Below are 12,280 nucleotides of genomic sequence, written 5' to 3' on the forward strand. Positions count from 1 at the left end.
TTTCAAAATTCAATTTGGAGATATTACGTAGAGGTAAGAACAATAATTTATCAACTTACTAATCTTTTTTGTTATTTATTTTAAATACAGTTGCTATTAATTTTGATCAATATAAACTAAGTGAACGTGGTGTTTAGACCGTAGGCATAAAAAGACAGGACTATTTGTTTTGCGGATTTTTTTCGGCTAGTCATGGCATTTGTAAGATCGTTATTCCAGAGACTCGTTTTGAAATAGGATTCATACGTTTAATGGCTGAAAATCCAAAAAAGTAAGTGCAAGACCTTTTAGACTGCTAAAGTTAATAAGAGAAACTTGTATATTTTCGGAAAATCGGCTTTCAACGTATATACATGTATATATAATGTGGGTTACATAAACTATTCAATTTGGAGATATTACGTAGAGGTTAGAACAATAATTTATCAACTTACTTATTTTTTTTGTTATTTATTTTAAATACAGTTGCTATTAATTTTGATCTATGAAAATGTATCTATTTCTTTTTTATGTTGTTATTATTTAATTCTTATAATAACGTATTGACTGAAAACTAAGGCGACTATTTACTACTATGATACGGTCTCGGTATAATGTGTTTAATTTTAATTTTCTAAACATTGGAATTTTTGTCTCCATGCACTAAATCTCAAAAGAATTCTTCAAAAATATTTGTGTTTCTCAGCCGCATCTGTTTTAACATTATGCCTCTTAATCAGTTGAGCTTCAAATTGTTTGTAAGTCGTCTATAAAAGTATTAATTACTGTCACCTCAGACGTAGCCACGTACCAGAGTGACTAATATGATTTTTTTTCAATGGTGGTCATATCAGTCTATAAAATTTGATTTCTCAGTCTCGACTTGTTTAATTTTTAAATCTAAAAAGAACCTGCAAACTTTGATGCTTTATGCTTCGGATAAATTTTGGTCTTGCAATTCTCCGTACGAGTAAAAATGAATAATTCTTAAGAATGTTTTAATATTTTGATCGTTGTGCGTAAAAAGGACTTCTTTTCCTTGACCTTCACACCAGGACACAAAATTTAAATGGTAGTTTTTTCCTGAAATCGATATGTGAGTGGTTAAAAATTTTCAGGTTAATACGTCAAACTTGTTGTTGGTGGCGACAAAAAATGGCCGACAAGTTATCGATTTAAATCTGCGGAAGAGCAGTTCCAGAACCGTATTTAAAAATCCATCAAGGACCATTTTGTTATTAGTAAATTAAAACCAAACTAAACTTCGATGTAATGCAATCAAATGTTTTAACATTTACCGTTCTACAATTTTTACATTCTTAAATGTTGGCATAGTTTTTTATGCTTCACCTACGATAGTAGAGGGGCATTATGTTTTCTGGTCTGTGCCTCCGTCCGTCCGTCCGTCCGTTCGCTTCAGGTTAAAGTTTTTGGTCGAGGTAGTTTTTGAAGAAGTTGAAGTCCAATCAACTTGAAACTTAGTACACATGTTTCCTATGATATGATCTTTCTAATCATAAATCCAAATTATAATTGTGACCCCAATTTCACGGTCCACTGAACATAGAAAATGATAGTGCGAGTGGGACATCCGTGTACTATGGAAACATTCTTGTTTCTTTAATTGTTAATGACGTCTTTACACTAAATCCATTGGATGTTAGCTCAGTCCTTTTCATATGATTTTTATAGAGTTGTACTGATTCACACCACTGCCACAGGTTAGTGACGGGATATATGTGTGGTTTTTTTTTGGGAGAGGCGCCAGGAGACATGTTTAACCCCATCACATTCTGTATGTGCTTTCTCGTTTTTTATATAAATTAGACCGTTGGTTTTCCCGTTTGAATAGTTTTACACCAGTAATTTTTGGGCCCTTTATAGCTTGTTGTTCGGTATGAGCCAAGACTCCGTGTTGAAGCCCTTACCTTGACCTATAATGGTTTACTTTTATAAAATTGCTATTTTGATGGAGAGTTATCTCATTGCCACTCATACTACATCTTCCTATATCTATCTGTTCCAAGTCAGGAACCTATAATTCACAAGTTGTAGTTATGATCAGTAAGGTAAATAAGCAATTCTTCAAATATCCACATTTGGTTGACATATTTCAAATTCCTATTTGTACTGAATCTTGTTCTATAGCCTTTACAAAAATTTATAAAACTAAAGCTTTTTATTGAAACATATATGTATATGCTAGGTTAGAAATTAACTTTCATTTTTAGATTTCCATTTTACTTTCAATATCGACAGTTCAACCCCAGCGACAAAATTATACCGTTTGATTGCATAATGATTTGTACAGGCCCGATTAATTTTTTCGGAATATCAGATTAAGGAAACGTTAATTAAGTAGTTTAAATACGCTTTCAATTTAAAGAAAAAACGATCGTGTTTGTGAAACCATCAGGTCATTCGTGCATTGTTTATACTGACACATTTAAAATATTTTCGAATACGGGACAATAATTTCTTTACTTAGCAACTAGTGCATATCGAATATTATCATGCACACGAACAGAAGAACTGTTCAAGTTGTTTGAATGAACAATTTCTTGCTATTTTATTTAAAATTGTCCCCAAATTTACTTTGATTGTCATTTATGAAGTAAGGAAGAATTAATTAATGACACATAATCCGTAAAAGCAAGTTATAGGAATAGTGCATTTATGTTGTTCTTCATCTAAAAGTAATGAATATAATATTGGTGGATAAAGTTCTTCGGATCTTTGGACTATAATACCTAGAAGTAGAACATATTAGCAATGCGTATGATGCTTTGATATACAAACGACTCGAAACAATAGTTTTGATCTTCAACTGATATTTGACTTGTTTAAAGATATTTTAAATTGACTTTGAATGTCTGTGCATAATGTAGAATATAAAATAAAAGTTTTCATTTTTTTTTATTTAAAGTCTTGACAAAACTATTAAATATATATATTAACATTTTTATTAATCTATGAAAATATTTCTATTATTGAAGTCTGAGACCTTAAGGAAGTCTGCTTCTCAGTTTCAAAATAAATAACTTTCCATAAAACTAGTATATATTGATAGGGGATTAATATAGGAATCAAAAAAGCAAAAACAATATAGGGGTCAATGTGCTTGTTTTCGAGATATTAGCCATTGGAATTTTCTCCAGTAAAATATTCAAATTTTCAATTTTTTTTAAATCGAAGTGTTTACTGAATTTTCTCATTTTAGTAATTTATTCTATTACTTCATATGTTTTTGTGTAATGTAGATATCCAGATCTAAAACTATGTACAACAACTAATCATTCATCACAATTTAACGTCCCACTGTATGTATTTATTATATATTTGTTATTATCGCAAATGAGCAATACGTGTGACACGTGTACCTAAATGTATCAAGGATACACATTTTCAGAAAATTGATGCCGATTTGATAGTGTTTTAGTTTAAATATTTTGTTTTATGTTAACCAAGATATGTCCGCGTAGAAACCGCAATTCATTTATATGTAAATATATCTTATTAATATAAAGCGTGGGTTGTCTTACGCTTTCATTCAATATATAGAAGAAAAAAAAACAATTGACTTACTAAACCACACAGTATTTATTTTAAAGAGTTAATTCACTTAAGATTTAAATTGAACTAGTTCGTGGGATTACTGAATATACCCCTTTCTATGTCAATAAAATTTTGCCCTAAACCTGTTATCTGTGCGGTTTAATAGTCTGAAGCATTGGATTCTTCCGCTTACACAAAATTCAGTATTTACAAATTGGTCAATCTCGAGTGGTTGATTAACAAGTATTTCTGGAAATCATGGGACTGGTTGATTTATAATCTCATTCTTACCAGGGTTTTCCATTTTCTTAGTCATTCAAAAGAAACACACATTATCAAAATTAAATATGCAACTGTTTACAATATAGATAACAGGAGATGAACCCAAAACGTATTGAACGTTTCTCGACGATTATATCTTAAACATAACAATAGAACCAATTTTATTGCTTGTTTGTTGTTTGCTCAACGTCCAACGTGAATGAATTGTGGAGTAACTTTCTTCAGTTCCAGATACTGTTTAATAAATGATTTCGCTTGCTGAATTGTGAAGTGTAGTTTAAATTGAGAATATATTTCGTTTTATAAGAAGAATCTTTTATCGGAAATTTTTTTCGTTTAAAAGATGCATGTCTAAAATCATTCAAAGTTTACGATAATTTAATTTTGAATGTACATGTAACACGTACGTATTTTGATTGGCTGGAATATTTTTGTCTGTTCACTCATATAAATAATTTTATCAAGTGAACGGAATGTCATCAACGTTTTATCATGATTTACTTTTTAATTAAGAAATTGAGAAAAATATTACTGCCATTCCTTAAATTGAAAGATATGGAATTCATCATCCAAAACTTTTCTCTTTCACAAAGCATTTGAGGGCATGGAATATTTTTTACATTTTTCAGTAATGAGGGAACAATCACTTATACCAGACACGTGATACCAGCTCTAAATTAGCATATACATATATGTGATCCCGTTTTAGACTTTTAGTTTTTTAATATTTCTGTTCGCATAAAACATGCAGTTTGATGCAAAATGACTTGGAAGGCAACAATTATGTATGATTCCTAATGAAACAACTATCCACTAATATTCTAATAACGTGGAAGTCAACATCTATAGATAGATTTGATTTGGACGTAAGTGTTCGTATTGCTCGATCAATTATCAAGTTTTCTGTGTATTGTTTATCATTGTTGTTAGCATCTTTGTTGTGTCTGCTTTGAACATGATGGTTACTGTTTAATTAGGTTTTTTTTTTGTGGTTTTAATATCATTATTGCTATTAATATAAAACTCAACAAACATTGACATTTGTAATGAAATTTTGCAAATCGAAAAACGTGCATTTTATTACATGTATAATACTTTCATCGACATTAAGGTTTGTAAATATTTTAAAATCAATTTGAGATTTGAGAGCTCTAGAGTCGCTAGTAAATGGTTCGTACTTAAAACGTAATTAATACTAAGAAATATATCTGCTTCAGTTTAATGTGTTAATTTATTTCAGTTATAAAGCTTAACTCAGCCTATTTCACTATTAATTATGATGTAGTAGTATTTGAGGAAACTTGATGGAAAACAACAAGGTTAAACACAATCGTAGTACTACAAAGTTTTCCTTATTCAAAACCTTAATCATCCATTACATTGATTAAAACTGTCCCAATATACATGATATATGTGTTTATCCTTTATCCTTAGATTTGCTATTATCAAAAGGGAGCGATAAGTGTGTTAGGTGTATATCTGAGATTAGGATACACATTTTCAGAAAATTTAATGTCGATTTGATAGTGTTTTTTGTTTAATAATTTTGTTCAATTTATTAAACCGGAAAATTCATCTGTCTATATCTAAAAACAACTGCACTTAACAACTGTAATGTTCCGTTATTTGATACAGTATATAAATCCGTTTACATAATGTATTGATCCAATAAGTCGGTCAACTAACAAGTACAGTATTTTCGTGGAAGTCAAATGCCTGTTTATTTACTATATGAAATAGGATTTTCAATGTTCCTGGACATAATCAAACTCGAGTATTAAAGTCAGCGTGTATATTGCATTATTTTTAAAATCTTTTAATTTACTGTCGTTTTAAAAAACATCTCGACTTCTATGTGTTTTTAATTGTTAAAACGCATAACACTTTAGTTATAGTAATTGTTATGATTTTCAAATGATGATTTCAAAATTTAGGAGTAGTGCATAGCCATGATAGCAAAACGTCAGTGTTTTCATTAATTATCATTAACAAAATTGAATAATAGATTACAATATTATAGGTTATTCGCATTTCCTGTTCTTATCAATTCTATTGTATACCAAACAGACAAAAATGTTAACAAGTGATTGGTTAAAAGTTTGTTAAGGACGCTGTTGATCAGACAAAAACTCAGCCTATTTCGTATTGATTCTTATTTAGTTGCATTTAAAGAAAATTGAACAACGTTAAACACAATCGTACACGTTTTTTTCTATTCAAATGCACAATCCTCTCTCACAATTAAACTGTCCCACTTAATGTGTTTATCCTTTATCTTTAGATTTGTTATTATCGAAAAGGAGCGATAAGTGTGACACGTGTAGCTATGAAGGATACACATTTTCAGAAAACTTAATGTCGATTTGACAGTGTTTCAGTTTAAATATCATGTTCATGTATAAAACTGTCATCTGTCAGCATAGAAACCGCAATGTTTACATGTAAATCAATCATATGCTTAAGGAAATATGACGCCTTCATTCTATACAGAAATTAGACGATGACCTAACAAATAAACAAAGTTAAGGTAAATTTCTAAGATTTCCTGAAAATTCATCTTTCTATAACTAAAACAACTGCAATTTAACAGCTCTACTGTTCCGTTATTTAATACATTAATTGAATAAGTTGGTCAACTATCAAGTAAATTATTTTCTGGAAATCAAAGTGAGTTTAAATTATCAAATAAAATTTTGAATAACTTAGGAACAAGCACATTTATAAATGTTAATGTGCATATTGCATTATTTTTTATATCTTTCAATTGACTGTCGTTTTTTTTTTTTTTTAATTGTCGAAGTTCTAACTTTGTGTTTTGATTTGTGTAAACAAATTACACTTTAATTTTTGTATTTCACTCATTGTTATTGTGAAGGACGCTTTTAATAAGTTACATTTATTATTTTATCACAAATCACAATTTTGTAAACAAAAATAAAGTATGTGTATGAAGCGCGGAGTCGCGTTTCGAAAATGTTATCTTATAGCAAACGTAAAGTATATTACAAAATTATTTTTTTTTTCTTTTTAATCCACTATACTATTATTTACATTGTTCAATTATCATAAATGTTAACCAAAAATTAACAACTTGCCACATAGTTTTGATTTCTTTTCTTCAAAATATTGATCTAAAACAAATAGACATTTCCTGAAAGTATTGCTTTTCAATGAAAAATAATGATATATGTATAAGTTAAATTGTATCTTATCTTCAGGAAATCAGGGTGAAACATATTACAGAAAAATAGCCGTATGACATTCTATTTCAAATTAAACATAGGAAAACAAAATGAAAAGTTATCTTATACAGGACAAACTACGTTCGTTGCTGAATTGTCCGTTTATAAATTTAAAAATTATTTGGAAACTAGGGTTTCAACTCCCTCAGACAAAGATGACCCTAGATGAATTTGGCTCTAGTTATCTTCGTTTAGGTCTATAACTCTTCTACTGTGTCGGCTTGTATACACCGTTGGCCCTCAAATATTTGGCATTGACCATTCCTGATGAAAGTGAATCCTGAAAAGCGCTTCTGACGGATGACATTTTTTACGTGTTGTTTTTATTTTAGATATGATGTGTTTCGTGTCAAGGCCTTTAACAAAATATGCTTTCAAATAATACACTTTCGCCCACCATGAGTCAATGTTCAATTCTTAAATAAAGGTGTATACTCAGTATATATCCGCGTCTGGTTTCTTTTTTAACTAATGTGACGATTTCGTTCTATATAGAAATAAACAATTTACTTACCTATAAATTTTAAATGTAGTAAATTTTATTTTAAATCATTTAAAGACTATGATTAAAGTGAAACTAATATATAGAATTCCTGAAAATTCCTATAACAACAACAAATGGCCTTAACCCGTTAGTCAGTACATTGTTTTTACAGGTTGCACTTTGTAAATTCAGCTGTTTCTCAAACCGCACCTCTTTTGGGGAGATCCAGAAAATTCATAGACAGTTAATTTTGTTTGCATACTGGTTCCAAGTTATGCTCTCTGTGTTCCATCTCATAGAGACATAACTTGGGAATGTTACCAGTAAATATACATGTGCATATTGTTTACATTGAAATCTGTGGTAACCCTTCATTCGAGGTAGGGGTAGTTAAGAAAATATGTGTTAGTTAAACTCTAAAATGTTCATGGAATATAAACGTTGAAAATATGCCGCAGAGTCCTATATTTTGACCTTTGAAAAAAATTGTAGTGCATATGAAATTTCAATTCTAGGATAAGATTTTTTTCAAAACTTCTTAGTAAAAGTGGTACAATTTTAGCCGTAAAAGGAGTTCTCATGGGAAATTGCATTGTCAATATTTACAGAAATGCAACCTATATAGGGTGAAAAAGAGAACATTCAGAATTTAACCAAATTTGATTTATCTCACAAATTTTAAAGAAATTAACTCAAATATGAAGTTTTATAAATATATCATGAAGATTGGTAGAATCCTGGGACTTAGATATGATAACTCGGCATAAATTCACAGTTTACAGTATGCATAGTTAACTTAAAGTCCTAAATACAAAATTAATTTATAATATTTGCATATATGTAAGTTAAATTGTTAAGTAGTGCTTATATTTACTCTTCGCAGTCATTGAAACTCATCGATCCTTCCTGGATAATATTTACGGGGTGTGTGTCCTGTCGATAACCCAAAAGTAAGCCGTAACACCTAAATCTGCTTTTTTTGTTACCACGGCATAAAAGATACAAACTAGAAATACAAAAATATCTCAACAAAACTTACAACAGTGTGTTCTATCCTGAATATGTATTAAATATTCCACATTGCTAGAAACAGCAGAATAATTTAGGAAATTTTAGGCCCCAGGTGCAAAAAACATAGAAAATTGCCTACCCCCTGGGTCATAAAACTAATAATCTAACTCTAAATGCTATGATTTTATGATTTTTAAGTTTATAATATAGAAAACAATAGCTATGCTTGGAAGTTATGCAAAAATCAGATGTTAGCAGTCATCTCAAGACATTTTAAGTGAATTTATATCTCAGACTGGTATCTGCATACATACAACTATTGCAAATATGGCTTTGTTTCTACACTTCTAGTATATGTATTAGGTAAATTGTGTCAGATATATGGTAACAGATGATACTGTTGTGACCAGAATTCTAAATTGACCATTTGAAGTAGAAAATGTGAACTTTAATTGACAAACAGGCATACAGTAAGATGTGGATTGGAGACAAAGGCAGGATTTGATCCTTTATTTTATCTTGAATGTTGTTATGATTGACTGCTAAACATTTCATTTATAGTATTCTGACATGCTTTCAATATGTTATCAAAACGGTTTTAAACAGGTTCTAGGCATTTTATATCAGAAAATATGCAAATAGGGTAAGCTGGCAATAATTAAAGTCTTGTTTTCAAATTCTTTAAAAAATTAAAACAGGGGAGGGGGTATAAAATGCTCAGTAAAAATCTTAGAGTATACACAGTGATTTCTTTAAGGCTATAATTCTGATAAATGAGTATTAATGTGAAAAAAATGATTTTAGAGAGTTTTCTAATTGAATAAATGTTTGTATAGGTTGCACTTTATAAATACAGCTGTTTCTCAAACCACGCCTCTTTTGGAGAGATCTAGAATATTCATAGAAAATTAATTTTGTTTACATACTTGTTCCCAGTTATGCTTTCTGTGTTCCATCTCATAGAGACATAACTTGGGAAAGTAACCAGTAAATATACATGTGCATATTGTTTACATTGAAATCTGTGGTAACCCTTCATTCGAGGTAGGAGTAGTTAAGAAAATTTGTGTTAGTTTAAACTCTGAAATGTTCATGGCATATAAACGTTGAAAATATGCCACACAGTCCTATATTTTGACCTTTGAAAAAAATTGTAGTGCATATGAACTTTCAACTCTAGGATAAAACTTCTTAGTAAAAGTGGTACAGTTTTAGCCGTAAAAGGAGTTCCTATGAAAAATAGCATTGTTAATATTTACAGAAATGCAACCTATAAGTCTTTTTACTCCAGATACCGAATGAACGAATCGGTCAACTAGCAAGTAAAGTATTTTCTGGAAATCAAAAGCTTTCTTCATAGCACAAATATAAACAGAATTTTCAATTTTCATGGACATACACAAACGCATTTATGAATGTCAACATGCATATTGAATTAAATTTTAAAATCTTCAAATTTACTTTCAATTTTAAGAAAACTGGCAAATTTTCATTACTTTGTTATGTCATATTTTAAAATGCATTCACAGACTTCACAATTTAGCGGTATATTATGTAATAAGAAACTGTATACAATATTTTGAATGTAGACCAAGACTGACAAACACAAGCTTTTTGAAATTTTTATTTACGTTTATTTGTTTGCCATAACCTAAGAACAGACTTGAAAGTGTAAGTGAATATAAATTAACTCATCATAAATACAAGGATTATCTGTTTCAAATTTCCTATATTCTTGTTTTATTAAAAAATTGTACTGAAACTAAACACAGAGAGTTACGAAACAAATGAAGTATAAATTTTACTTCATTATTTTGTATACACAAATATTTGATTTATAAGTTTGGATGAACCTTGAGTTTAAAAGAAACTTGTTCTTAAAGGTTATTCATTAAACTCCGTGAATAATTCTTTTTAACATTTTTAAAAGTGCAAATTTGATTTCGATTGAACACAACATATGTTTCGCGAAGTACCATCATCCAATACAGTTCAACCCTGACAACCCAGATTTTTAAAGCCATTGAAATTATTTGATCGTGGCATAAACTGCATAAATTGTCAGGTCAACTTTGCCTGTTTAATTAATTGTAGTGCAGTAATTTATCCCTTTTAAAATAATTGCCGAAATCAAGTTTGTGTATGCACGTTTGTTGTTATTATGTAATTTTGATCGACAAAAATAAGAAATCAAATAATCAATTAATTCATGATAGTATTTTGTGAAGTTGATATGTTTAAGTATTTGAATTGAGTAATCTGCAGTGTGCCAGTAAAGTGTGTACAATTCATATTATGTTTTCAGGTTTCACTCTAATAAAGTATAATTACACTCATTTCATTCTTGTGTACACCAAATCACATCACAATTTGTGGCAGAGCTTTGATTTCGGTTGCTCAATAATCGATATTTTTAAATCCTGATTTAACCAAATACTGGTAAACCTCTTTTATATTCATGAATTGCAAATATAGAACCTTATTGAAATCCTCTATGACTGATTATTCCTAACAATCAAACATGTAGGTTCATTAATTAAATTATTTTTACACACGCAATTCGTCTACGAAAAGAACAACCAGTGACCTTCGGATTAAAAACTCTAAAAAAGGACCGAAAATTCTGAAATATTTTGTTAAATACAGTTAAGTCATCTTTCCCTTTCGTAGAAAATCTTAACTCCAGTGTATTTCTTAATATTCAAACATTTATATATAATTACAATTTCTAAGAATATAAATCAAATATTGTCATTTGCAGTCTTTGCTGTAGCCCTTGAGATGGAATTGAAGAACTTGATTTGAAACATTATCGCTTTGTGAGGTTAAATTTATATCGTTTGTTTAATTATCAATTTCTATCACAGTAAAAGAGTAAGTGATGGGTAAAAATAAAAGACAAAGACAAAAGGCAAAGAGAGAAGGCAAGAAAGAAAACGAAAACCAGTCCCATGACACACCAATTAAAAAGAGATCTAATCGCAAGAAACGTAAACAAGAACATACTGATAAATCTGATTCAGACAGGGCTCATCAAAAAAGTCCAACTCGTAAAAACATGGATAGTTCTAGTTTGATCAATTATCAACAAGACGTGAATGGAGGAGATGACTCCAACACAACCGAGAATCAAGTCGGACTGGGTAAACCAAAAGGTACAAATGCAGCTGATTTTGACAACAGTGAACAAGGGGGATTCACAGACCAGAATATTAAAAACGATAATATTAGTTCTTCGATCACACATAGCACAGATCAAAATGAAAACGAGCCAAATGATTTCATAGATGACAATAATACCCAAGAGCAAAGGAATAATGGCCCATCTGAGATTAAAAACATTGCTGAATACTTTGTGTGTGATAAAGAAGGCAAAGGTGTCCCCTTTGATTTACAAAATTCAGCTGTTAACGTTTTATCCAAGAGTTTAACCACTGAACAATCTTTAAAAGCATTCGAGTTAACCAATAATATTTCAAAGGATAATAGGAATACGTTAAGCACATCACGCTCAGATATTAGGGAAAAAAATCGAGCACTCGATGATCTTTCTAAAGAAAATACAGAGGATTGTAAAGAAAATGGTGCTGGTGACGGTTTTATAAATGAAACAGAAAACGAGAAAAGTAGAAATGGTGAGATATATTTCAAGAAAACCAAAACATATTTGACATCATATATTATGTAACATAGAAGTCCTGTTCAAAGGCTAACAGAATTCAATGTG

The 12,280-nt window shown here is 29.9% G+C and overlaps 1 protein-coding gene across 7 annotated transcripts in view; it reads left to right on the forward strand.

Moving 5' to 3' along the window:
• LOC143072205 (uncharacterized) overlaps positions 1-12,280 on the forward strand; it is a 56,869-nt gene that overhangs the window by 15,785 nt on the left and 28,804 nt on the right. For 4 of the 7 annotated variants that reach the window (XM_076247034.1, XM_076247037.1, XM_076247036.1 and 1 more), the window contains exons 1-2: positions 125-271; positions 11,421-12,188. In XM_076247034.1, the coding sequence (XP_076103149.1) occupies positions 11,435-12,188 (754 nt within the window). In that variant the 5' untranslated portion in view covers positions 125-271; positions 11,421-11,434. Of the gene's footprint in view, positions 1-123; positions 272-11,420; positions 12,189-12,280 lie in introns of those variants that run through there. The other 3 variants (XM_076247038.1, XM_076247039.1, XM_076247035.1) reach the window with 2 other exon arrangements.

The sequence above is a fragment of the Mytilus galloprovincialis genome, chromosome 4 (assembly GCF_965363235.1).
Source record: "Mytilus galloprovincialis chromosome 4, xbMytGall1.hap1.1, whole genome shotgun sequence".
Taxonomy (NCBI): domain Eukaryota; kingdom Metazoa; phylum Mollusca; class Bivalvia; order Mytilida; family Mytilidae; genus Mytilus; species Mytilus galloprovincialis.